We start from the raw sequence: 27,713 nt of genomic DNA, 5'->3' as shown, positions 1-27,713 counted from the left end.
AGTGAAAACTGTACTTTGAACGACTGGCACAAAGAACAGCTGGTGCCATCACAGATGAGAATTACAGTCTTTATATTCTCTCTCTTTGAAGGATTGCTATAAAAGCAGCTGGTGCCATCAGATATGAGAATTTTAGTATTTATATCTCTCTCTTTGAAGGATTGCTATAAAGACAGCTGGTGCCATCAAAGATGAGAATTCCAGTCTTTATATCTCTCCTTTTATCATTTTCTCTCTCTCTCTCTCGCTCGCCGTTTTTTCAGCTATTTCTTTCCCTTCCTCTTTCTTTGCGTTTTCCGTGTATTTAAAAGGAATTTATTCAGAAATCAAAATTTCTTGATTGGTATGAGTTATCTTTTACAGGCTGGTATCATACCAGTGAGGTCTGTCGTGGTTTTATTCGTGAGCACATACGTAGCAGTGGAAGTTTCCAAGACTAAAATTCATCCCACAAAATGTTTAATCATTTTTCAGATATGACTTATGAGACATAAGTGTACCACATCTACAGTGCCACTCGGAACTTTACCGATCCTGCAAGTTTCTATAGCCGGGGGAGAACAGTTTTTTTAATTGAATTTTTTTTAATGATGGAGGGTCCAGCCGCTGGTTCTACGCGTTTCCCTGCCATTCTGGAGCTCCTCAGTTCGGCACTCCTAGATGGACCGTTGCTTTACAGTAGAATGCACTGCACCACCCGTAATGTGGCCAAGACACCAAAGAACTCGTTCGTTGCCAGATCCGTGACGTCAGCGACTGGGTGTCTGTTCGGGTGGAGTGGTTGAGTGACTTCTCCCCCGCCTCGCAACACATTGGAGGGAATGAAAAAAGCCCCGCGGTTCGTGGAATTCACCGTTACACACAGGACTGATGTGGTTAGAAACCATTGGCAGCGGACTTGGCACTTTGACATTTTAGTTGGCGGCACCTGCTTGCTTGTAACCGGCAGCGCGACGATTTCATGTTCCTGTTCAGAATTAGGGTCGGGCCAGTGTTTACAAGTTCCTTATGGCAAATCCCATTCTAGAAGCTACATCCGGGGCACGTAACTAGGTGTTTCATCATGTCTGTGTATAGGTGGACTGCTGTCTGTCTGCAAAGACGAACGCTTAGCCATTTGCCAAGTTCTCCGCTGGTAGTCTCGGCGAGCCTTTACAAAGAATGTGACTAAACCGGAAGCTTTTGTAGTCTCAAGCCTCGTTTTAGTAGTTAACTGGAAAAAATAGTCTGCCAGAAGTCCAGAAATACAAGCTCGTGGTTTCATGCTTCAATCGTCTGAAAGCGGGTTCTGGCAACTGGGATTAACCAACCCGTCATTCGACAGTCACCAGGTGTCTGGACTGGTCTCCAGAGACTGAAAGAATAAATGAAACAGTTTTCTGTAGGGTTGCCGCGAGGTCTAGAAATGGAGTACAGCCCTCTGCGCCATCAACCTACACACACAAACTCCAGCTTTCGAGCAAGAGCCTGAATGAACTGTAATTTTCTTTTCTTCAGTTTGATTGTTGCATTTTTTTTTTTTTGGTCGCTTAGGTTCTGGGAATAAAATAAACTAGTAGTTTCCTTCTTTGTGCTACAATGTAGTGTGTCACACAAAGGAGTGCCTGTAGGTCTCATGCCTTTGCCACTGATGCTTCTTCACAATAATTTTTTTTATTTCACCTTAAATTTAGTTAACTGTTTTAACTTTTTTCTTGTACCCACCTCGACTGTAAAGTTAATTAAAAGAAATCGACATCCTGTTTGTTGTGAGGCCAAAGCCTGTTAGAGCAATTAAAACTAGAGAATCCAACTACATTTTTTCTGGAGGTAATATTAGTAGACATGAGGTGAAGCTATGGCATACAGGGAACCGATAAGAGAAAAAATGAATAGTTACAGTTTTAGAAAGAAAACTACATCTCAACAACAATACAACCTCATTTTCACTTCTACTTTCACTCATTCTCTCTCTCTCTCGTGGACATAATAAAATTATATATAGTATTTTATATGTTGTATTATAAGTAGTAGTATTTTAGTACGTGCTAATATGCCCTCATTAATAAAAGATGAAACAATGTACCTGCAGTTAGAGTATAAGTACATGGTGAACATGGTGGTGCCCGATGATCATGGATGTATTGCTGATTTTGAACAGAACGAACATTTCCATTCTATATGTTTGTCATGAACCAGCCTGGTTCAAGGCCAGAAAACAGTGTCGGACTAGTAATAGAAACATTAAAGAGGGGCAGTTGGTACCCTGAGGCGATACAGGCTGTGGGTGAACAATAGGGGTAAAGATGTTATCTCCCTTTGGGGTAGCAGAGCCTGGGAATCGAGGCCGCTTACGAAACGGGGGCCGCAGGCATCACTTCACGGGTACGTTAATTGACGGGTGCTAATGTAACGGTACACTCGGCCATGAGAACGGCGTTTGTTTTCTTTACCACCGACTGGACACCAGTGCTGAATAGGGGAGCTAGACTTAGCGTCGCGACAGTCGGAGGGTGGTGAGGCCGACCGTGGGAAGATGAGCGGAGATAGATGATGGGTACCCCGAGTATAGCGCGATGTGGTGTAGTCCCTCTAGTCAGAGTTCGATAGCGTCAGAACTAGTTTGGTAGAATTGACAGGGGCCACGTGGCCCGGTAGTATATAAGCTAGAACCGCACTGTAGTCGAGGCTTTTCCCCTCGTGTTCCAGCAGAGACGTAGTCTCTGAGTGATTGTCAGTCGCAGGCAGCAGGTCTGAAATAGGGGAGCCCGTTCAGTCAGAACGTATCACTACCTGCTGGCACTTGTGATCTGGTGGTGTAGAGAGGAGAGTGTGCGCTGTAACCAAGGATTAATTCTCTCAACGGCAAGCGAGGGAGTTAACTGTGTCCGGCAGCGAGACGTGCGAGGCAGTGGTTGGCAGACCCCACCGCGCCACCGGTCCAGTGTGGTCATCTACAGAACAGCCTACAGTCATCTCTACTGCGAGAATCGTCGCTGCACCCATTGCCTGGAGCAACCGGGTGGGGCAGTGACAAGAAATAATCTACGAGACCAGGTGTATGCAGGCAGCTGCACCCGTCTTCAGGAAATAACGACTTCCAGTTCAGGAGTCGGCGCTACTACGAGCATCGTCGCTGCATCCGTTGCCTGGGGCAACCGTGGTGGGACAGTGACAAGGAATCGCCTAGAAGCCCAGGTGTACGCAGTCAGCTACACCCATCTTCAGGGAGCAACGGGCGAAGCAGTCGAGTGGGACTATCAGTACGATATTATTCCAAGACTGTGAATTGTGTGTCAGGGACGGACCGAGTGTCCGGACCTGTGTGCAGATACGTGCAGATACATAAGATCAAACCATCTTCTAAATTCATTGTTGTTTAAGTGTCTTCATGTCAACCTAATTTGCTTTTGTTTTAATTATAATCTTTTACTTTGTACACTGTCTTGTCAGTTGAGTGTTGGCGCACGCGGGTGTGACTGCTAGTCAGGACGCGTGCGGACGTGCGTACGGGCGGGCGAGTGTGTGTGAGGGTGAAAACCGGGTGGAGCGAGCCAGCTAAAGAGACCCCTTTCCCCTCGGGCTAGTCAGGCCAGCCTTCTCCCAGCCTAGTTACGTCACAATGTTGGTATTTATATTTTACTTTGTTCAGACGACATTATTCTTCAATCTCCTCCATGTCACGATGACAAAATGGCATTACAGATTTCAAGCCGCCCTCTCTCTCTCTTACACACACGCACACACACACGCACATACAAACACGCAATTAAACGCACACGTCAGTGGAAAAATAAGGAGGAGAAAGAAGGGGAGGAGGAGGAGTGCTTTGGGCAAGTGCTGCCTTGAAGCTGCCATGTGTCAGTAGATAAGGCTGTTATTGCTAACAGTAAACTTCCATCCCCCTCTTCTTATCAGATGCCTAATAACACGACCAAGTCTCCCGGAGGAGTTGCAGTTTTGCAGAAACGTTCAAAGCAATTGGAGATGCAGCATGCATGGCGATTCCCCCGTGCCACTAGTTGCATGGCTAACAAGCTAACCACCCCAGGGGCATCGGAAATTTTTGGCAATCTTTTTATATTTTTTTATTCGCCAATTTATCTAAAATCGCAACGTTTAGTTTAAACCATTCACAACCACAGACTTTACCAAGATCAGATAGTGAGCATACAGCACCAAGGTGTAATAGTTGATGGTGGTTACAAACTGTGTCTGTGACTAATGAAAGCTACTAGTGGTTACAAACTGTGTCTGTGACTAATGAAAGCTACTAGTGGTTACAAACTGTGTCTGTGACTAATGAAAGCTACTAGTGGTTACAAACTGTGTCTGTGACTAATGAAAGCTACTAGTGGTTACAAACTGTGTCTGTGACTAATGATAGCTACTAGTGGCTACAAACTGTGTCTGTGACTAATGATAGCTACTAGTGGTTACAAACTGTGTCTGTGACTAATGATAGCTACTAGTGGTTACAAACTGTGTCTGTGACTAATGATAGCTACTAGTGGTTACAAACTGTGTCTGTGACTAATGATAGCTACTAGTGGCTACAAACTGTGTCTGTGACTAATGATAGCTACAAGTGGTTACAAACTGTGTCTGTGACTAATGATAGCTACTAGTGGTTACAAACTGTGTCTGTGACTAATGAAAGCTACTAGTGGCTACAAACTGTGTCTGTGACTAATGATAGCTACTAGTGGCTACAAACTGTGTTTGTGACTAATGATAGCTACTAGTGGTTACAAACTGTGTCTGTGACTAATGATAGCTACTAGTGGTTACAAACCGTGTCTGTGACTAATGATAGCTACTAGTGGTTACAAACTGTGTCTGTGACTAATGATAGCTACTAGTGGTTACGAAGCAACGGTGTCCAAATCCGTAAGCATGCGCACGAGTCGGTTCAATACCCGTATGACTACGAGTACTTCCTTTCATTAAGGGTGCCCGGTGCCTGATTCTGTAGAGTGTTGAGGAGGGAGAGATCAGCACTGCACTTACATATCCGAGACAAGTGAGGACTTTCACCAGGGCCGGCGCAAAGCGAAAAACAAAATCCTGCTTCCCACCTACTCTCCTTCCAAAAGTGAACTCTTCATCAACAAAAATATTGAAATAATTATATGTTTAGGCTCAACTCTATTTTCTTAACAGAAAACTTAAACAATAAACATAGACTTACATATTGCAATTCATTATTGTCGTGGTCTGTCTCAGAACTCATCCAATTTGCATTCAATAAATGAACATTATAACGCAGCTGAATGTGCATGACAGGTAGCATCCTTCCTTCCACACACCAGTGCCAAGCTTATCCACGCAGGTTTTTTTCCCGTTGCCTTCCCGCCTACAGACTACCAGCCGGCCTTCCAGTCTTCCCTCTACAGAAAATAAAATAAAGTGAGTCTGGCATATGGTTCCCTCCATCCTAGGAGTCCGCCCCGACCAGCCTCTTCCCCACCCACCAAAGCTGCCCCTCTGCCTCCTCCTCTAGCTCTCAGCCCTCTACCTCCCTGGTTAGCTGGTCACTTCAGATGTGTATTGGAATGTTGGGGCATTCTGTAATACATGAACTGAGAAACGCAGCCTACAAGCAGACAAGATGTATCGTGCAAATGTCATTTGATATCTTTCCCTAGCATTGTTCATCTTTAAAAAAAAACAAAAAAACAACAACAACAGCAACAACAACAGACCATTTTTGCGGCCCTCATCTCCTATCCGCGACTGCATCCTAGGGCCTAGAGGGCTGACTAGCTTGCCTGATGGTAGAACCTGTCCTGCCTCTCCCTCCACTACCATCTACAGTAGAGGCAAGTGGTGTCTCAGTTGCGGGAACAGAGAATGTCTGACAAGCCCTGAATTTTTCAGGTTTTCATTCACTCGGGGCTTCTAGAGCAAAGGTTATAGCTAAGCAAGTTGTTGATTTGCCTGAGGAAGGAAGGAATTCCAAGATGCTCTGTGCAGTAGTGTCGACACACACAAACTTATTCCCGCACAGATTGGAGAAGGTTTGGGATGAACACTGTCATTTTTCGTGCATTCGATCTTTCCAGTCTTCAACTCATACACTCCACTAGAGATCTTTGTTTGGGAAAAAAAGTACAATATCGACAAGCCATACCCTTATATATATATCAAATATTGTGAGACATCAGTGGCATTGCAAGTAAAGGTTATTTTTAACTTTTTCCTGTCTATTTCAAGATGTATCAAAGAATAATTAAGGAATAAATTTCTTCGATGTCAATGAGTTTCATGTTTCATACAGCGTGGACCCGTCTCCTAGAACGATGCTCGGACAAGGCAGGTTACTTTAGAGTGGTTCATCGTGTCAAATAGAGAACTTTGTGTCCCTCTCACTCAAAACCTCCACAGTCTACACAGCAGACGACAAACCTGTCAGCACTACTCTACTGTGCACGTGCGAACTCAAATTGTGTCTGTCGCCCCTGTGTAAGGTCACAGGTCTGCTTTCATCATTATTTTAACCTTTTGAGTAGGAATGGAGGGACGACAGCTTCTTTCGCATGCTGCTAGCGCAAAGGTCACATTCTCGTATCACGACAAGGGTCATCGGTATTCCCCTCTCATCGCCTCTCTGTGGGTTTTAAAAGAGAGAAGCCTTTTGGTTGGTTTATTTAGGAGGAAAGTGCTTCCACCCTGCAGTGATTTCGCGCTATGGGAGGAAGAAATCCGGAGTGCCCGGAGAAAACCCCCGAACCCCAAATCTGCGAACAGGTGTCACATACAGAGACGAGATCTGAACCCTGAGCCATTCACTGCAGTGGTGACACTACCGGGCGCACCTCAAGGAGCAGCCTTGTTTCTCGGCCAACATTCTCTCTCGTACGACAGGTCAAGGAAAATGAAGTGAGGAGGGCTACTGCCACGTGGCCACCCCCCGCTGCAAGCACCTGCAACATACCGACGACCCGATCCCATGGTGCACGTCGCCTGTCGGACAGCATCAGCTGCAGTATACTGATGACAAGCAACGGTTAGTTCTGGTCCTTTTCTTCTTTTCTTTTTATGAACGATGGCAGGGCAGACGACTGTTAGGCTGTTAGGTGCACGCGAACGCGCTACGGTAGTCGTGACCTCGGGGGTTAACAGCTTTGTTTCCGCCATCTTGCTCCCCTCCCTCCGTCTGTCTCGTGGTCTTCGCGCTCTACAGTCTGTCGATTCTCGACTGTCGGCGTTCTTCACGGTTTGTTTATGTGAGGTGTTGTCACAACTCGCCATTTCGGATTTATCTCTTGCTTGTAGGTGACGTGGTTTGTCCCACGTGATTGAAATCATAACTTTTTAGTGGTGGGAAGCTTTTATAGTTGCTCTCCTGTTTTCTTAGCTATATATATATTAATGTGTGTGTTTGCGTTTGGCTACGTGCATGTGTGTGTCTGTAATCAAAAGTATGTAAAGCCATGGTCTCAAGTAACTGCTCTTTGTTGCCAACCATTCGGCGGCCGATCTCTTCACAGCGACTGTGATTGTGAGACGATACCCACGTCTCGGATGAGCTACTTTATGTATGCTCAAGGACCGTTGAATGATCACGTGATGTAGATCGTTTGATATAAAGCTCACTGATTCCTGCTGTGTCGGATGTCGAGAGATTCGGGTGTAACATCCTTCACAATGTCATATCACCCGTATGAAGTGAGGTGTTAGACGTCTCGATTTTCTTCGGGGCAGACTTTGTTTCCGGGGACGGCGCTCTCGTCGCCTTCTCTTTCCAAGAAATCAGATGATTCAACAAAGGGAAGCATGGAACGCTTCACGGATATCGAACCGGCGAGCGTTTGTGCTTTTGGATTTGGCCTCTACCTCTGTAACCTCCTGTTCGTTTCCCTCCCTGCGACCAGGTGATGGTTACGAAGCTTCATCTCTTGACCAAGTCTGCAGAGAGAATCAGGTGACGGTGCACGGCCTTCACCCTCTACCTTGAAACGATGTCAAGGCTATGAGGTCAGACTGTTGTAGGTTGCTTCCTGGTTGCTACAGGTGAACAGGTGAGGTGAGACTGTCGGGTGTGCGTAGCGTGCTGAGATGGAAGGAGAATAGAAGGGAGGTATGATCTAACAGAGTGTTCCTGAGTTATCTCTCGACCTGTTGGATGTAACAGCTAGACTGTAACTGTGTATTATATTAATATTAGTTATTTGTAATCGCAATGCGACCTGCCACCCGCTTAATTCATGTTAAGGGTATCTCGGGTTAGGGTAGCTGACAACAACATATATATATATAGAGAGAGAGGGAGAGATCGCAGCGCTAGTGAGGACTAATCGCTAACAACTTTTTTTTTCTCCACTTCTCCTCTTCGATCCACGTCTGATAACGAGGCTTGTGCAAGGTCAGCATCCTCTCAGTGGTTATCGCGATTCACTTTATGAACTCGACTGTGAAATTCTCGTCCTTTTCCTGTCGGCCATTTTCCGTCTTCCTCGGTTTTCAAACACTCGCTACAGTTACACTTCCTGTGTCGTTATATTTTCATTCACTCTCGCCTGTTGCTTGATTATTCCTCATGTGACTGGCTGTCTGCGTGCGTGCGTGGGTGGTGGTCCTCGTGCAGTCACATAAGGTCACAGTGGCGGTGTGTGGTGCGTGTGTTCCAGCGTGACCTCGGTCAGCCAGGTCAGAGAGCGGCTGTGATGTTGAGATGGATAAACCAGAGAGAGAGAAAGAGAGGAGAGAAGGGGGGGGGCTGCGTGGTTGTGTGGGTTTTTTTTTTTTTTGCTTTGCGATGAGAGATAACAAACGGTGTAGCACGTCACGTGACCCGAGCTATCGTCGCCTCGTTTGTGTGTTACCAATTTCTGGCTCATCGCCAGACTGGAGGACCGATTGTCTTGAGTAGTATATAATATATTATGTCTATAAAGTTCTCGTGACATATAGTCACGTCCTAAGTTGGGTTTATGACTGTCATCGCTGTTGTAGTTCCCAATCATCTCTTTCCTCATCTTTTCAGCGACGTGGCTTCACATGGAGGCGACATCTGAATAAAATATTGTTGATTTATTGAAGCAACATTATGCTATGGTTGTAACAGAAATCTGTGTCTGGCACTGTGACAGTTTGTCATTGTCCGGACCGATGGTCCGCAGTTTGTTTGGAATGCCCAATGCAGAAGCTGTTATGTAAGCAAACTGTTGACAAGCAGAGGTATCACATGACTACATCGGAATTGCTGATTTGGTGAGCAGGGAGTCAGTGGCGCGTGTGGAGGATGGGATGAGGGAATGTCAGTGAATTATGAGAAGGAAAGGTGATGTAACCTACCCCGGACTGTGTGAACGGTGAAAGTGAAGTCAGATATAGGTGTGTGCACATCTCGGGTACCTTCACTGGTCGCTGGTTTCATTTTCGCCATCAACGACTGAATGGGAATTTTGGGGTAGAAAACAAGCAAATGTTAAAAAATCTCACAACAAAGCATTATAACTTTATTTTATTAACATAATAAATTATACATCGTGTATTTTGTTACGTTTGGTTAAATATAGTCAAGCTGTCAGCAGTGATATCTATAATGGTATATGTCCTCTATGGTGATATTTCCCTCGGGATCTGCGGGGTTGTGGAAGTCGGCAGCCAGCATCTGGCAGGAGTAGAAAAATCCACGGGATGGTGGTATAGTCAGTGGCATGGAATCTGCGGGGTTGTGGTAGACAGAAACACGTTTCCGCACTTACAGACCAGTGATCCACCATATGTCTTGTGTATTGAGATGTGTGTGGGTGTGTTTATGGGTAAATGGCGGGTGTGGATAGAATGATCCATCTTTCCTCATCCTCCGCACTGACTCAGCGTGTGTTGCAGCTGGTGTCGTAGTGCTAGAGCGGGGTCATGAACTTCTGAGGGCTGGGTTGGTAGATGAGAGCAGGCAGAGTGGAAATAATCAGCTGCAGACCTCGTGTAGCTAGCTGGCGGTTAGCAGCACCTATATATAAACAAACACAGGATGTTATAAACAAACACTTCCTAGATTTAAAAAAAAAAAACCTCACCGGCTATGACCCCGCCACTGTACATAGCTGGTTTACATGGATAAGATGATGTCGGGTGGAAGGTTTATCTGGCTAGGAGCGGGGTGGATGGGGGAAGGGCACGCAACGGGACATCATCTGAGGTGGAAGAGAGAGGACGGGGCAGGAGAGATGCCTTCTGCACTACAAGTGGAAGCAGGTGGATGCAGCCCAGAGATGCGCGGTGCTCGGGTATCGATCTCGGCCTGACTGACGGACGGACCCTCCCCATGTTTGCATCAGATGGCGGGTTCGCGTCTCTCTGACAACCTGCTTAAAAGACCATCAAGGGAAGCCATAGATCGATGACGATGACGATGACATTGAGAGTAAATACGATATGAGGATGATGCTGGTGATGATGACGATTGTGACGACTGAAACATCATCTTTGCTGTGAGCTAGACTCACTCTGTCCTCAGGCCGCGGACATGCTTGTTTTGCTCTGGTCACGTGATCACAAACTCAAATCATCCCCTCACTTCACATCCCGTGCAATTATTTTTAAAATTCCAGGCATTTGTCAAAAAAAAAAAAAAAAAAAAAAAAATCAACACAAAGCTCCATTGTAGAGAATTTATATATATTGTGTGTAGACTGATACTGGATACAGACTACAGATGCTAGATTGTCTTCTTTCTGTTTGTCCGCTGATGCAAGGTTAAGGTCCATGTGGTTATTATGTTGATTCGGTGTTGCAGTCAGTTGGGATAGAATGTGCTGTGCTCAGACTGGACAGGGTTAGCAGATGTTACCATCTCATCGTTCTGTCAAGGTAACCCTTGTGTGTGTGTACACGCTCTCTCTCTCTAGTTTTCTCTCATTCAACACACGCGCACGTCTTTTTGTCTGTTTCCTAATTAACTCGGTACACGACTACATCTGTGACAGATAACGAGTATCACTAACAACATCTCGGCTGCGATGTTATCGACTTCCCCATCACAAGAGGAATGTGACAAGGTCAGTTAATGGGTGGGCCTCGGCTTGCTGGCCGGTCGGTGAGCAACGACCTCATGGTTTTCAGACAAATAATTGGGAGCTGTGCTTGCAACGCCGGTCATCATGGCCTGTCCAGCAGCCTGCTCTGTGTGGTTTGCACCTCGATGTGCTTTAAAAAAGGACACTTCTGTCTGCAAAATGAACGAATAAGAGTAATTGTCATAGTAGTAACAAACTCACGGTCGGTTTCAAAATACGGATATGACGTAATAGCTGCTAAAAGGATGAACAGCGGGACAGAACCAACTGATTGCCAGCAAACGGCCATGAAAAAGAGGAAAGCAAAAACAAAACGCCCAACGAGTGTAAACAGAAGATGAGGTTTTTTTTTTTTTAGGAGGTCACGTGATCGCGCCGACAGTAGTGTGTTATATTGTGAAGGAGGCGATGGCGCCAGCTTGGCTGCGTTGGCCTAAGGGCTGCCTCACACTGCTGGATGCTCAATGTTTCAACCGTCTTTGCCACAACATTTCAAATGCTTCCATCTCCTACTTTCGTCCCGACGCACACATACGCACATATTTTTTTTAGTATTATTATTTCTCGCTGTGGTCGGAGGAAGGTGTGGAAGGGCGATCTTTGTCTCAGGTACACTCTCGGGCATCTTGGGTAGAAAGGTCGTCAGGGTTTGGTGCTGACAGTCGGGGCGTCTACAGAAACCACAAAATGAGGAGACTAGTGTCGCTGGTACCCGTGATATTGCCAGACACAGTAAAGCTGACCACTGATTCACAGGGCTTTAGAATATTTGTCTTGGTCAAGTGTTTCCTGTGGTGGTGATTAGCCAGCTGTAAGAACTGATTGTCGACAAGCAGAGAACAGCTGGACCTTGTTTGATGAAGAATCGCATCCGTTTCTCATGCAGTCCATGTGGGATGTTTCCTCATCCATAAAATGCAAGAAGCTTGCAGATCACCGTTATAAATTGGTTTAGTTTTCAAATCCTCATTGAAATTTTTTTTAAGTAAATATTTTGGAAATGTGTCAATCCTTTCGCAGGAAAACAATTATGGTGCACGTGTTAACATTGCTGCCATCTTGGGTTGGGTTCCATTTGAAGTCTCAAGTCGGACTAGATGTTAAACTCAAGTTTTTTGGCTTGATTTCTCAAACACTGCCGTTGACTGAAGTGCATGTGAGGTCTCAAGGTACTGTTCTGAGTTTTCAGACCAAACTTCGTTAGTTTGCACTAGAGGCTGGCGATTGAAGACTTATTTTCAAGACCTCACATACCGCACAGGCCTGGAGTCAAGAAACTGTTTCAGTTATGAGAGACGTGTCTACAACTGTCGCTGATTTTCTATGAAAAACAATAACAAAATATATTCGTTGATAAGAGTGCTTTATAACACAATATTTGACACGGAGACACGTCCGACGCCAGATGGTTGTCTTCATGTGGCTTTGAGCTCTCCTTTGAGCTCTCCTTCGTGATTTACACATTTCTATGCGATGGGAACCTGACAATAATCGCCTGTGACATTTTACAACTCAGACAAATTGCTGTCGTCTCCTGTGTCGCCATGCCAGTGCGATGCTGGCTGAAGTGCCAGGCAGGAGGTCACGTGACGGGCTGTTTCCAGTGGTGTGTGCCTGGCCGCCATTCCACGCTTCCAGACTCCCGTTCAGCAGCCGTTAGAGCAGCAAGCCACCGTCGTTCGTGGATGTTTCGGCCTGTGTACTTCTGTTTTATTCCATTTGGTGTGTAACACTACAGTGTAACCCTACCAGCTGTTTCACTTGACAATGTAACTCTTCCCGTTGGTTGTTCGGGGCTGATTCGCTGTTTACTTTGGTAATCACGGATTTTTTCTTCTCTTTTCTCTTTTTAAACGTGAACCTTAATTGATAACTACAGTTTTGTGTATTTCCCTTTTTCGTGATAGTCTTGTCTTTTAAAAACGTCTTACATTTTTTTTCCCCCTACTATCTTGTCGACTTTTTAGCCTTCACACGCATTTCTTTAGCGCATCACGTGCAGATGTTGTTTCTGCAGCTGGTGGTCTTGTAGAGATGTCGACATCGTCATGTAGCCTGGTCTGAGGGCGTTGCACTGTAGCCATTCTTATTCATTTTCATCCCCAGTGGAGCATAGGGCCACTTGCGGTTTCTGTAACAGGGGTTGTTTTACAGGGTGGGGTTGCTAGCACCACGCCCATCCCTCCTCCTCCTTCATCCGGGCTTGGGACCAGTAGGTTACCCGGGGGGTTTGCAGGCGGAGTTCATACAGTCACAAAATTTAGTTCCACTTCCTGGAGTGCTGGTACGTCGAGTACGATTTTAATGATACAGCGGGCAATCCTCGGCGCTTGGCAGCATCCAGCATGATTGTTATTTCTCTCACGTGATCCAACCCGGAGCTGGGGAAAGAGGCTGCCTTCAAAAGAAAGTTTTATTAGTAGCGATTTCAAATAGCTCCACTTCACACAATACATTCGGTAAGTGCATGCCATTACATATGTACCCAGTTGTTTATTCCATCATCACTAGGTTTGTTGTTAGTCATTTTGCGTGGGTGTTTGGGTATTTTACTGGCTCGCGGCATAGCTTAGAATTTTTATGAAATTTTGCCCACCTCTGCCGTAGAGCTTCTGAGATCCGCTATTTATATGTCCTTCCGTTGCTGCTGTCGGTGAAGTTTGAGCCACGAAGCATCTGCCGCGCTTTCCACCTCACCTGAAGCTGTCAGATTCTGTTCACATCTCTACATCCACGGTACTTGAGATGATTGCAACCTTTTGTGTAGTTCTTTGACAGTAGGGCGGGACGTGTGACATCAAGGTCTGACAGGAAAACTATGATCGTGACGGTTGGTTAGTCACGGAAGGTACGAGGTAGAGGAAAGACAGACATTTTGTGGTTAGACATGGCGAGCTATTTGATCGCAGTTCGCTGCCTCGGGGGTCGAAGGTTATAGACCTTTCTCTTACGACACATTCTTGGCATGTGCATGTCTCCGGTTTATGCTTCCACTCCATCTGCTGATCTGATTTCCTGGTAATTGCCGGCTGAAACAGTGTTCTCTTTCCCAAGTGAACCAAAAGGTGAGCCCACAGCCAGACAGGAAGGCAGACCACAGCCAAAGAACAGGCGCCGCTTGAAAACAAAACGACTGACCTCCTTCTGAGTCGAGGAAAGAGTGCGACCCGAGGAGCAGGCCTGTGTAGCCTCTGTGTAGTCGTCTGGCCGCCCATCAACTCAACCTAACAACGTGAGCTTATTTGTGCAGAACACTTCTTTGATGGATGAACACGTGATTGTCACATGCAAGCACATTTATTTCAAGAGTAAAGAAACATCTTTAGACTGGACAAAATTGTAATTGTTATTGTTGTTGCTACATGTGTAGAGTGTTTTCCACAGAGGTGCGCTCAGAAAAAAACAACAAAACCAACAGCGATCATGTAGGAGGTCCCTGGACTGAATAAACGGAACAGGTTTATAACGGTTATCACGAGATGGGTTTTCAGACCGGACTTGGATGCTTCGAACTTCAACATACCTCAGTTAGAAGGACAAAGATTTTCTGAATGGCGGGTCCAGAGAAGGAGGTACGTCTACCGAATGTCTCCCGTCTGATGCTCGGCGTGTAGTGGAGGGCACCACAAGCAGATCAAAGAGGCCGACTCGGGTGGTAAGATGTCAGGGTCTGGTGTGGAGAAGCCTTGAAGACAGTGGTAACACTGCGACCATCTTGTAATCAAGGCGAGCTTGGACTAGCAGCCAGCGAGAGGATGAACCATGGTCCGTCTGTCGCCCACAGAAGACAACACGAACGTCTAGTGAGATTGAAGAGTAGAGAGAGTCAGTAAACTCGTTGAGACAACACACACGAGCTTTTGGCAAAAATTGACAGGAAGGGTCAAATGTGGATGATCCTGCGAAGCTCAAGGAAGACGAGATTGCAGACTACATTGATGTGAGATTCATGAGATAACGATGCGTCGATGGTGACACTGAGATCGCTGACGGTTTGGAGACAGACGTTGACTGCAGAGTGCTAGAGACCGAAAGTCTCGAGAAGGCTTTAGAGAAGGATGCTATAGTGGAGTGTGCTAAACGCAACCGTCCGGAAGCGATGAGATGCGATCCCTGTCGCCAGTAGACAGTTAATCATCTCCGCTGGTAGTAGCGTCTCAGTCCATTGATTCTCGCGATAGGCAGACTGACATGGCTGAGTAGACTGTGGCTAGCAAAATGGTTCAGGAGCTGAAGCAGAATAAGTTTTTGGACTACAGTGGTACCTCAGCATTCTGTGGTTGAACATTTCGACCCTCAACCAATAGTTTCTAGAGAATTCTGTCTCGGTGTCCAGTCACTTACTCGGTATTCGTGTTAACACCTCCATGAGACATCACGCCTCTCCGTCACACTTAGGGATGACACAAAGAGGAAAACGTGACTTTGCATGTCGATGTCAAACAGCAAAGATTTGTCCTGGTGCTGTCTTCATCATCTTGTGGTATTATTTTACTTATTGTACATTTGTGTATCATACGGTCATTGGAACACCTAATGAACTTTCTAGTGCTAAAGTTGAAAGAAGGAGGAAAACAGCAAGAGCAACGATTGAACTAAAACTAACTTATTGCCAAGTATGAGACTAGCATGCATGAGTCTGAATTAGCCATTCGGTATGGCATTATTCAGTGGATGATATGGGCAATACTCAAACATTCCGAGACCATGAAAGCAGCTGACATAGCGGAAAGAGTAAAAGTGATAACAAAATAAAGGTGCTCCCCTCCCTGTCCTCCGGTTGTACAGACTACAGATGCAAGAGGCTGACTCCACTTGTCGACATAGGGGAGGGACGTGGAAGAATCCAGGTATTGTAGACCAGGTGACTGAAGAAACCGCTCCACTTCCCTACCTTCCATAATACGAATCACTTGGTTTACAACACTGTTGCCTCCATGATGGGTTCTTTCATGAGTGTGAAGCGGTTCCTCCTTGTCTGTTTGAGAATAGGGACAATACTCAAATAAATAGGTCGTTAGCGGAAGGACTTGGTGAAGAACAAAAAGAAGTGGACAGACCTTACCAAGCCAGACCTGCTTGCCGTTGTTCAGCAAACGGTCTGTGCAGTGAACTGCTACTGCATCTATCCATTTCCCCAGATGACCATGAGATTCCCCTGATGAACAGCATGATGTTCCATAGATGACCGGAACTGGTCAGGGAAATGAACATAATTATCTCGACCTCAGTTCACCTCGACCTCCCTTCTACTCCACGCATGCACGTTAAATGCAGTCATCAGACACAGTCTGGCTTTGTGGCTGTTCGGGCCTGTAGGCCTGGAATGCGGTAGATATGAACAATTTCGACAACCGCGGAAGAATTCAGCTATTGGCTGTAACTGCTTGTGGGAAAAATGTTTCGAGGAGACCAGAAAGAAAGAATGCTTTGATTGATCAGACGTGCTTACAGAGGGGTGTGCAAACATGTATAAACCCATGTCTCAGAGTAAATAGCTATATTTACCTCGCTATCGGAAAGTCACCGGGAGGTGTTGCGAGGTCACTTTCTTCAGACTACAGAGAGTGAGTTCTACAATGACACCGAGGCTTTGACCGTTTTCTGACACCTTTGTTTATACTGGCGACAGCTCCTACTATGGAGTCGTGCGTCTGCAAGTCTGACGAGAAATAATTAACTACTAATTAAAAATGAATATTTATTCAATTAGCCGCTGTTGTGTAATGATGTGATATCGATTGCTGAACTGAGCTGTGTGGCACGGGAGGAGAGCAGACATGTTGAGATACGTGACGTCGCGCAGGCATGAATGAAGCACGTCACCATTTGGCCTTGCTCGCGAGCCTAGCCTTGCCACCCATCCTACTGGGCTTGCGCGGTTTTGTGCGTCACGCTGAGGTCAATATTTTCTGTTTTTGTGTCTCACAGGTTGCTATGGAAACACTTCCAGCTCCCGTGCCTATTGACCGCTGGATCCCGCGGTTTGTTCTGGACCGGATCTTTTGTGGCTACTATGTCTTCCAGCTCATCTCCACTCCTCTTCTTGACATGCAAGGCACCTTGCCAACGTGGTTGTACCCTTCATGGGTGAGTCAAAAGTTGGTCTCATTGAAGTGCAACGATTGCTTACCAGGAGTCGCGGAAATTTTATGGTACAAGGGAAGGAATCCATGATATACACGAAGCAGTACGCATTATCGCCCTTTCTTTGGCGGCGGGGTTTATTTTTATGTATTTTTTTTTTATTAAGCTCTAGCAATGAATTAAAAATTTTAAGTATGAATAAATAGTTCCAACTACTTGTTAACTACCAATATATGAGGTAAATAGTATAATAACATAGTAAATAAATAGTATAATAAATAATAATAACATCAGCTGTTGTGCAGATGCGGGCCTTCTTTACACACCACTTGGAGACATGGCGGGACCCATGGCTAGCTGACACCCGGGCCCACCCGTGGTACTTTGGCATCGTATTCTGGGAATACCTCGTGCAGATGCCCTTTTTCTTCGTGGCTTCCTACGCTTATTACAAAGGTAATGATGACGGAGAAGTGTTTTATTTTCGTTTTGAGATAATTGAAGAGATATCGTATCCGGTCATACAGTTCGACAATCGAAATTTCTTTTGAACTTGTAAAACAAGTGGGATAGCGGGTGGAGGTGAAAACCTTCAACAGATATAAAAAGAAAGGAGACGACACAAACTCAAAAAAAGTTTCTCTCTTTTCCTCTTGCGCGCGTACATGCACTCTCTCTCTCTTTGAAGAACAAGAACAGATGCAACCGTATGAAACCTGATTTTTCGTGCTTGTGGGTTGTTGCTTGTATCTTTAAACGTGTATCTGCCAACTATTTATCAATTAATTATTATTATTATTACTATTATTATTATTATAGCGCATAATCACGTTTACGGAGGAACAGACTCTTAACTTAAGACAAGTAGGAGACGCGAACAGAATACGATGGACAGAAGGAGAAACTATACAGACCAGTAATAAACGACAAACAGAAGACAAAAAGAGGAATCAGGGAATAAACAATAAGGATGGACAGTGTCATAAATCTTCAGAAGAAGACGAGCAGGCGGACTAGTCAATTAACAATAATCATAGCTATTGACAATCATGTTGATTGTTGTAAGGAGTACTGTTCGATGGTGGTTAGATGGCGGATATAGAAGGGAAGATATTTCCACTGTTTTGCACAGCAACTAACTTTCACTGATAATGATAGTTAAATAATAATAATTACTAATAATAATCCTTGGACCTGAAACAACCGATGCACAGACGCGACACATTTGACACGTGACATGGTTCTGACACACTGCTGGGCTGTGGCAGGTGCCCAGGCGTCGCCATGGATACGCATCCCAGTGATCATGTACTGCACGCAGACCATCACGGCGGTGACAGGCATCATCTTCATGGCTCTGTTTGAGGACTTCAACGACTACACGGCGCTGGCCCCAACCTCCACCTTTCAGCGCCTGAAGTTGGCATTCATATACTCGTTCTTCCTCGTTATCAGCTTCCTCAACCTTTATGACACCCTCTTCAGCAAGGTGTACCTGGGTCCCTCGCCACAAGCCCCGGGGACCCCAGTGACCCCAATGACAGAGGAGGAGAGAAACAAGAGGGAGATGAAGACGCAGCATGAGGACTGAAGAGACCGAGAGCTCTCACGCACTCATACTTAAAGGTTCGCACGAGCAAGCATGTCTGAAGTACAAGCCTATGCACTCACTGACACGCACCTGTCGCCCCTGAGCATTGTGTGCTGTTTACTAAAATAAAGCTTGTTTTTAAGTGATTCTGTACATGCACACGTTACATGATGGAGACGACGAAAGTGACGGTGAAAAAATAGAGAAGGTGGATTATCATCATCGTCATCGTGATGGTCGTTGTGCTAATGTCCTATTGGCCTTGTCCGCATTATTTCATAACTTATACGAATTTTTTTTTTCGAGATCGGGCTGAAATCAGGAACCGAGGTATCGCAAAAACACAACAGGTGTAAAAAAATATTTAAAATTAAAGTACTTGTTAAAAAATAAACAGTTTTCTTCATTTTTACAGCGCATGGGATATAGAGAATGGCTGGAGGAAGTCACAGGATTCGAAGAATACGAAATGCCCTATGGAACTAACAGCTTCGTGAAGCCCCACGTGGGTAATGTAAGGGAGACAACACGAACAGCCACGTTTGCACGTGGCTTACCTCCCTTGCACTGTTGTCTCGGGCTTCGGCTGAGCCTGAAACCTTTTCATAAGCTGATGCCTCGCTAAGGACCAGTTGTGCATTCACGCACTGGAAGCAAAACTACTGATATCATTAGCTTGTTTTCCTGGAAGATGACAACTGTTAATGGTTTCTGTGCGTACCTATTGACATACATTCAGCGTCTTTGAATGTTGTCTACTTTTTTATGTACATCCAGCTTTAAACGCTTGTATATTTTAAATTTTTTACACAAAAAGCTTTAACATATTTTGATAAAAGTTTCCGCTGTTTAAGCGATTTCTGTTTATTTTACGACAAATAACATAAGGGCAAGGTGTCAAGCCGGTGGCTGACAGTGACTGACAAACACTAGACATCCAGTTACTTTGTGGTGGTGTTGTGGTTGGTCTTTATTTTCTTTGATTACCGACAACAAACACATGTTTGTTCATCAAACAGGACGAAAACTATTTATTTATCCCCAGGTACACCTGTAGCATCAATCTGCAATGCTCCCTCCCCAACCTGGTATGTTCCCGCCCCACATACCCCACGGTATAGATGTGCGACACTTGTTTGCTCACCTGTCTACCCGCTGCTTATTTATTATGGGTGCAGCAGTGAACAGACGGAAAGGACTATTACGTCATATTTAACGTTTCTTCAGGAATGAGGTTATTAATGGCGCATTGTTCTTACTCTGCTTCCAGAACATTCTCATACAGAGAGTGTGTGTGTGCTGCTTACCTGTCTCGGGACACCATAATGTGTTGTATAACTGATATTTTTCGCGATGTCTGATCTTGGTCATCTCTCGAACCTCGGTTATTTCCATTTGGTTCCATTTTCTTTTTCCCCTCCCATCACCCTAAGCACCTGAGTATTTGTGTAGCAGTATTTTCATCAGTGATAATGGCGTTCGACTAGTGGTATTGTGATTTATGTGAATCCGTCATTTTTATTCACCATCGCCGGCGAATTTGTTATTGAACTATGTACTTAAAACAGTATTCCAGCATGTAATAAATGTTATTCATCATATTTACAGATGGTTTGACTGTTTCGTGTACCAACAAGTAAACTTAATGATAATGCACCGTCTTGTGTTGATTATTGAATATTCCCTGTGTACTGTATATCGAACTGATTAACCCACAATATAATTATATTTGCTTTTATTTTGGAATGGAATATTGAAAAATAAATACAGCAAGCACAGATAAGATTTTTAAAAAAATCTTAAAATTTATGTTTAGTAAAAATATACACTTTCATAAAACAGATCAAACAATTGTAAACTACACTTCCAATACCAGCGCCTCTGGTCCTACCATACGTATATTATACCAATGTACATTATTAATGTACATAAATCCAAATGCAACGATAACTGTAAGCTATTGAGAAAAATAAAATATACAACGTTTATCACTAAGGTATCTGGAGTAAACGTTTTTGTAATGAACACAGGGTTTTTCTCAGCTGTTTGCTTGCTTGGCAACAAATTAAATTCGCCACAGTCTACTCTATCATTATATTTGTCTTCCTTTCCTTTCCGGCTCCCCTCTGTGACTGCCATCTCCACCCACTCCTTCACTACCCCTTCCTAACACCCCTCCCCTCTTCTTGTTGCCTTCTCTTTCTCTCATTTCCCCAATTTTTTTTAAATTCCCCCTTCACACTCACTCTTACAAATACAAGCACGCGCGCTCGAGCATACACACACACACATGCAGACATGAACAGGCTTTCGTCTGCAGGCAAAGAATTTCCACTCATTTCTACGTCGTTATTATTTAAGAACAAAAATAGAAAACTGAAATCAATGACAATAAAACTGTTGTCTTTGTCGCTCTTTAATGTCTTGGCTCACAAAGTCGCCACACATAGTCTTTGTCAAGAAATTTTATTTCATTTTCTATATCTATTCTTGGTTATTTTCGGCTTTCACAAAATGTATTGTTATTGGAAAATATTTATTTGTTAGATTAGGCTATTTTAAGTAACTGGGATCAAGGTACTAATTTAAGCTGAAGTTTTGCTGTTTTTTGTTGGGTTTTTTTTTAAGTTTACAAACTTCTTTTCCTTTCTGCAAACTCAGTCGGATGTGTGTTTGTCAGTGTCTCTTTGTGCTGAGGCTTTTAAAGTGAGCCTCTCACCTGTAACATCGATCGTTACATCCTTACCTGTGCATCGCAACCTGCCATGTTTTTTACTGTTCGTGACTGCGTGGTCTTGTGGTGAACTAAACTACACAGGTGCCGGCCTAACATTTCAGTTCAAACCAATTTTGAGGAAATTTGTAAGAGGTAAGCGGTGAACTCCTGAATCTTTTCCTAACATTTTGCTTTCACGTGACTCAAACATTTTTCATAAACCATTATATGTATCAATAGATATTAAAAAATAAAACTAACATTATTGTTATATTCTTTATTATTACTACGTTGTTATATTTTTCCCTTCCAAAACACTTTTTATCAGGACTGGTGTAATCGTGTTTCAATGCAATGTGTTATTTTGAAGATCCTTTGTGTTGTTGACAGGATGATCAATCAATCGTCAAAAAAAAAAAATAAAAAAAATAAAAATTAGCTGACTACATTACGTGCGGTTAACAGCTTTGTGTACACAAATAAATTGCTGAAAACAACCCCGAGATTATTATCTAAAATTAGAATTTAACGCCAGACACATGCTCGTACCTGGCATTCTAGGTTTTACAGATACAAACTGTTACACAGAAAAATATACAGCAGATCACTTCTGAAATTTTTAAGAAAGGATTTTCTTGTAAATAAAATGTTGGTAATATAGGAAGAAAGGTAAACTACATCATCTGTGCTAATTTTAATGGATATATATATACAATGATACTTTGCCGCTAACATAAATGTACTTAAACTCGTGCACACAGTTATAAAGATAGCTTTATACAAAGTCTAAATAAAAATACATCTCTGCAAAGTTTAAATAAAGATATTTATACAAAGTGTCAGTAAAAGTTTAAACTGCAAGGAAAACGAACATGAAAGAAAAAGAAGCAGTGCTAAATTATTTTTAGACAAGTTACATGACATTGAAGTATTCTGCCGAGTACAACAGCATTCCAAAATGGATGATTGTTGCTGCTAAACAATCATTTCATAAGTGGTAAATATAAAAGTAAAATACTCAAAGAGTAAACCTCATTAATACTTCATTACCAAACTATCCAGGCCTCTTATAACATCTTATTGCTACATCTGCATTGACTACAAAATGATTTTATCTTTGCACATCCAGTAACAAGCTATAGTATAGTTAAAGTATAAATTTTATTTACAATTTAAAAACAATGTTCTAAAGATATATATAAATGCGCAGTATTCGAATTTCATTATGGCAGTGTACTATTCAACGTTTTCTTCTTATTAAAAAATTCAAGAATAATGAATATTAAAAACATGGACTGACTAGTGATATCATCAAAGCAGTTCCATTTCTCGATTTTGTAAAAAATCTTCAAGAGGCTTGATTCTATTCGCACAAATAGAACTACATACTGCAGTTAGCAGACAATATAAGTCAAAGTTGAGATTGCATGTTAAACCAAGATTAATAATAAAACAGAGATCGCATAGCTTTGTGACAGTGAGTGGCTCACCGTGACTAGGCCACAGCGTAAAGATTTCCCCCCGACTCACCACCACCACCACCACCACCACCACCACCACCAAACCTCTTCTACCGTCGTCTTGAAATAACAAACCACGCACCACTGACTCGTGTGAACAGAGGAAGTTTTCCAGTCGCAGGCTTAGTCACACTCTCGGTTCCAAAGTCCGGTACACTAACCGCCCGTCCACTCACTGACGTGGACACTGTCTACTGGACTAGACGTTGACGTCATCAACACGCGCTGCGCGTCGGTGGGTGTAGACCCGTCCTACACTTCCTGGCGAACCGCGGACAAGTTTTCTCCATGACTGCGCTCGCTACAAGCCTTTCCGCTCGACTGCGCACAGAGGAGGCGTTTCCTCATGACTGCCTCCTAGAGCCACTCTTCCGCATCGGCAATACTTGAATGGCAGCCGCCCGCCTCTCACCAGCATCGTCTGTCTGTGAGATACAGCAGCCACGAACACGAACACGTGTACAGACACGTAGTGTGGGTGTGCTTAGGAAAGAGGGAGAGAGATGACAGGGCAGGGGGCACAGAGAGAGAGAGAGAGGGATGGATGGTTGGGGGAGAGAGAGACCGAACTTTAACTGTTGAAAATTTATTTACATATTTATTTATTGGTCACAAATATGTGTGACGCGGCAGCTAAAAAGGAAAATACTCTCTACAATAAAACAGTTCAAATTTATCCTTATCTACCCTTTCATTCGCAAATGAAGAAACATTCATCAAGAGTTCTAGTGCCGCATGACTATTTTTTTTTTCATTAGTTCTTTATCAGTCTAAAAAGAAAAAGAACTCAAAAGATTTTTGAAAAACAGAGTATGGACAGCAGGACGCTACCCTCATTGAAGTGTAAGCGGAATGTGAGAAAAACCTGACTGAGGCAGAAAAATCTGTCATAATTTTTTAAAGTAAAGATCTGAGAATTATCTTTCACATCAAACTGTTCGGGGAATTTCCTTTCGGATGACTACTTTGTATTCAGAATGGTTCAGCATCTCGTGAAACAGCTTCACAATCCATGCACTCAAGTTTCTGAGAACTTTCATCATCTACCCGTAAAAATAAACTTGTGTTACAGTAATTATAAAAAGTGATGTTCGAGATAAAACGAAGCTGAGGCTGCAGCTGTAATTAGAAAGATAAAAAATTTGTAGTAAGTATATATATATACGCATGAAAAATTTTTAAAATCTTTCGTCTGACCACACAGTTAATGTTTTTTATGCAAGAACCTGAAAATATAATACAAATATATCTAAGATACCGCTCCAGGGATATCATTTCACTGGTTAACGTATCATCTCAATGCTCAAATTGCTTTTTTGTTAATTTTTAATTTGTTTTGTTTTTGTGCTTCATTTCTCAGCTCATTTCTCAAAGAAAGAAAACGTGCTCAGAGTTTACTTGACCAACCATCAGCCCTTCCTCCTGGTTCAAGTTCAGGTCTCTCCGTGAAACCATCGCCGTGAAGATGTGCGGTGCCAGACCTGTGTAAATAATTCCTGACTTCTGTCAACCGCCAGTTTCTGAGTGTAGATATTGAGTGTAGATGTTGAGTGTATGTTGTTTGAAGTACGTTATCGTCAATTCCGCCCTCGTTTATGCTTTCAGAATCTCTCGGAATTATCGATGATTGTGTCTGTATTGTATTTTTTTTTTTTTTAGGGGAGTAGAGGAAAGTTGTGTTGGAACTGTAGAATAATTTACTAGCAGGACCAAGCTATAGATGTTGAAGTTAACGGATAAATAAAATTTTCAAATGAAAAACGTTAATTATCATAGAAATAAACAATTAGTAAACATTTCATGTGCGTGAAAAAATGCATATAAAGTGTTGGATGCTACAAGAACAAGATAAACAATAGGTCTGTGTAGTTTCAATTCCCCAATGGCGCCGCCCTTGAGTTCTGTCCTGACTGTCAAACCCTCCTTCACCCAACCTTCAGATCCGCTTGGGCAATAAGTGCAGGTCGCACACGGGGGGGGGGGGGGGGTAGGGCTGTGGGGGAGAGGTAGGGGAGGGGTTGCTTAGAAGGAGGTGGATCAAATCAGCGAGATGCTGCAAGAGCAAGTGGTGAGGGAGGAGCTGCCGACGGACCGGTAGGGCGTCATGGCAACGTGATCCTAAATACGCAACCGTCGGTGTCAGGTTCTCTCCGGCGCTGGCGACAAAACGAAAGAAGGACGTATGCAGTGCTTTCTGGGGGAAAGTGGAGGGAAGTGGAGGGAAAGTGGGGAGGGTGAGGGGCTTATTTTTACTCTCGGCGTCGACAGTTTCATCAGAAGATGTCAGAAGACGAAGTCATCAACGAACTCCGACGTTTGCGTCCCGACAGTCTTTCCGTCAGAAGGAGAGAATGGGGTGGGTGGTGGGTGGGGACGGGAGGGTGGTGGGGAGTCTCATGTCATAAGTCGCCGTAAAGCATGGCTGGCACCCGAACGGCAATGTTTTATGGGACAGAACTGCGTAACGGACGGGAGTCTTAATTACAAGGTGCGGGCCAGGCTCAAGTCGCGGGGCTGACAGCACGAAACACCTCTTGCTACATAAAAAGGCGTGTCTGTCCTCAAACAGCTTGCAGGTGGGTTCAAGGGAACTTTGTGCCGTCGCCCTCGCTCTCCATCGTGCAGGTACCACTTCTCTCTCCCTCCCCCATCCTCCCGTCCTCGGCTCGCGACGCGCGGCGCGGTGCACGCTGGGCAGGTAAGTGACGTCATTAAAAGCGAGTCTTGAAGGAGAGTCTACCTTTGGCTGCAGCGCTCGTCAGGAGCCACGCAGAGAAACAAATGCAACGACCCTTGGTCTATCAGCAGCGGCACACAAGACGAGATGGCTGCCAGGCCATCAAACGAGCGAGGCCTACAGGCAGCGCCTAATGAAGCGAGGGCCCGCTGTAGCGGGACTCCAATCACGCCGGCAGGAGGGGGGCCCGCCGTAAATTCTCCATTGAAGGGAGCTCATCAAAGTGACGCAGAATTAATGACATACCTAGACTCTGCTCGCCTGTGATCCACTTTCACCATTCTCTGCTCGCCTCCCTCTCCCCATCCCTCCCAGACTCCCCCGCGCCCTGAGCCGACTGACCTGACCAAGAAAAGTCGACACGAAGAAAAAGTTTTTAAGGGAGTAGGGGGGTGGGATGTGGATGTTGGAAGGGGTGGGCAGTTGTGTGGGGTGTGTCTACATATTATTTGTGTATGCAGATTTATACACCGTACCGTACAGCGATGATCGAGATGGAGGTGCTAGGGTCAGTGTTTCTGGTCGAAATAGGTTAGAGGGAGGGTTCCTGGTAGGGTTAGGGGGCTAACTACCAAACTGGAGAACCTGGGCAAATTTTCTACTGGAGTTTGGCTTGGGGACTGACCCTTGATATTTTAAAGGAATTCTTTGTTACCACTTACCAAACCAGGGACATAAAAAAAGGGGACTGTTGTCGCTTATGTATCAGGTATGTACAAAATCGTGGCCCCGTTTTATTGCACCCTAAAGATTTTTTTACAAAATTATCTAGCTGGCTAAAACGTTTGAAGCTGTGTGTCTGGCTGGATTGCTTTTAGCAATGTGTATATTGTGTCTGACTGGCAAGCTAGCTTACGTGACACTGATCACTACACACAACTGAAGATGGTGTCTCACTCTGTGTCACCTGCACTCTACAGTGCCTTTCAGACGAGGAACATAAATAAATCAAAACACAGACAACAATTAAAATTTTAAAAATAATATAATTTGAAATAAAAAAAAAAAAAACAAAAACAAAAAAAAAACAAAAACAAAAAAAACACAAAACAATTCCTAATGTCCCAACCCCACAGTTTGAACACACGTTTCTTCCAATGTCTCACAAATATTCAATCTTCTTGCCATCAGTACAGTTCCTCACAAAGTCTCCACTTGAACAGCACAAGATCCACAATGTTTCCACTTCTAACATACACAAATATATCCACGTGAAAGTAACACAGAGTTTTCACTTCTTGAAGTTATATCCAACTCAGCACTGGTCAGTAACCCCAGGTGGATACGAAGAATAGGAACAAACAGAAGAGAAAAACACAAAACACAATAGAAATCCAAAAGAAAAAATCAAAAAGAAAATAAAAAAAAAATCCAAAAGAAAACCTCAACAGGTTCAATGTTAAAAAAAAAATACAAACAAATCTGGTAACTTCAAGTCGGTTCAGGATTTGTACTCAGGTCTACAACAACACCCAGTCCCTTCAAGACTGGTTACAAAAACCGTCCGCTCCGGACGCACTGACAGAGGAGACTGTTCCTTCTCCCCGCTCCCGTCAAGGAGAAAACCCCAGTCACACCATACACATCCAAAACAATACTACACTCTTTCCTTTGTTCGAACTAACACCCAAACAACCTATCAACAGAACTTAATTAACACAAAGACCGGCCAGCCATCCCTGTATGGCGCGGCACGCCTCAGGTTGTTGACACTGACAGCCCACTAACAGGTGTTTTACCACCTTCCCCCTTCAATTACTTTTCCTAACTAAAAATAAAGCATTTAAAGAAAATACATTGCAGCAGGTTTGTGACACTCTGGAACTTTTCGGTGAAAAATGTCGGAAGCGATCAACCTCTGGGTGACCACGTGTCGTTGCCGTCAAAACCGAGTATAAGTTGCTCGTAGTCGATCTGACTCAGACGAATGAACTATGTGGCAGAAAAGTACTTCATCATCATCACCACGACAATGACGACGACCACCACCACTGATGATGCTGCGACAAGTAGTAATTGCAGCAGCGGCCACAGCAATAACAACAACCGAAACGGG

The 27,713-nt window shown here is 44.1% G+C and overlaps 1 protein-coding gene and 1 long non-coding RNA gene across 11 annotated transcripts; one reads left to right on the top strand and one right to left on the bottom strand.

The window, feature by feature from the left end:
* Positions 1-6,720: 6,720 nt before the first annotated feature.
* Positions 6,721-20,462, top strand: LOC112562656 (sigma intracellular receptor 2-like). 10 transcript variants are annotated; one of them, XM_025236039.1, is made up of 6 exons: positions 12,129-12,728; positions 14,061-14,238; positions 16,938-17,096; positions 17,399-17,549; positions 18,362-18,719; positions 19,100-20,462. In XM_025236039.1, exons 3-5 carry the CDS (start codon positions 16,944-16,946, stop codon positions 18,682-18,684), a joined length of 627 nt encoding a protein of 208 aa, XP_025091824.1. In that variant the 5' UTR covers positions 12,129-12,728; positions 14,061-14,238; positions 16,938-16,943; the 3' UTR covers positions 18,685-18,719; positions 19,100-20,462. The 10 variants fall into 10 exon arrangements, with proteins under 10 accessions (XP_025091825.1, XP_025091828.1, XP_025091827.1 ...); XM_025236038.1 differs by having other exon boundaries at positions 12,129-12,822; XM_025236040.1 differs by lacking the exons at positions 12,129-12,728; positions 14,061-14,238 and adding an exon at positions 6,721-6,988.
* LOC112562658 lies at positions 8,733-14,666 on the bottom strand. The gene is made up of 2 exons (XR_003098893.1): positions 14,530-14,666; positions 8,733-9,940 (listed from the first exon to the last, which is right to left on the bottom strand). It is a non-coding gene; the product is annotated as an uncharacterized LOC112562658 (long non-coding RNA).
* Positions 20,463-27,713: the final 7,251 nt, after the last annotated feature.

This window comes from Pomacea canaliculata, linkage group LG4, assembly GCF_003073045.1.
Source record: "Pomacea canaliculata isolate SZHN2017 linkage group LG4, ASM307304v1, whole genome shotgun sequence".
Lineage (NCBI taxonomy): Eukaryota > Metazoa > Mollusca > Gastropoda > Architaenioglossa > Ampullariidae > Pomacea > Pomacea canaliculata.
The sequence above is the reverse complement of the archived record's forward strand: the minus strand, read 5'-3'. Positions and strand labels throughout refer to the sequence as shown.

Coding starts and splice junctions, on each gene's coding strand:
- LOC112562656 (XM_025236036.1), top strand. CDS start 10,774: ATGTTACCATCTCATCGTTCTGTCAAG. Junction 10,801..16,937: donor CATCTCATCGTTCTGTCAAG/GTAACCCTTGTG, acceptor TGTGTCTCACAG/GTTGCTATGGAAACACTTCC. Junction 17,550..18,361: donor TTCCTACGCTTATTACAAAG/GTAATGATGACG, acceptor GGGCTGTGGCAG/GTGCCCAGGCGTCGCCATGG.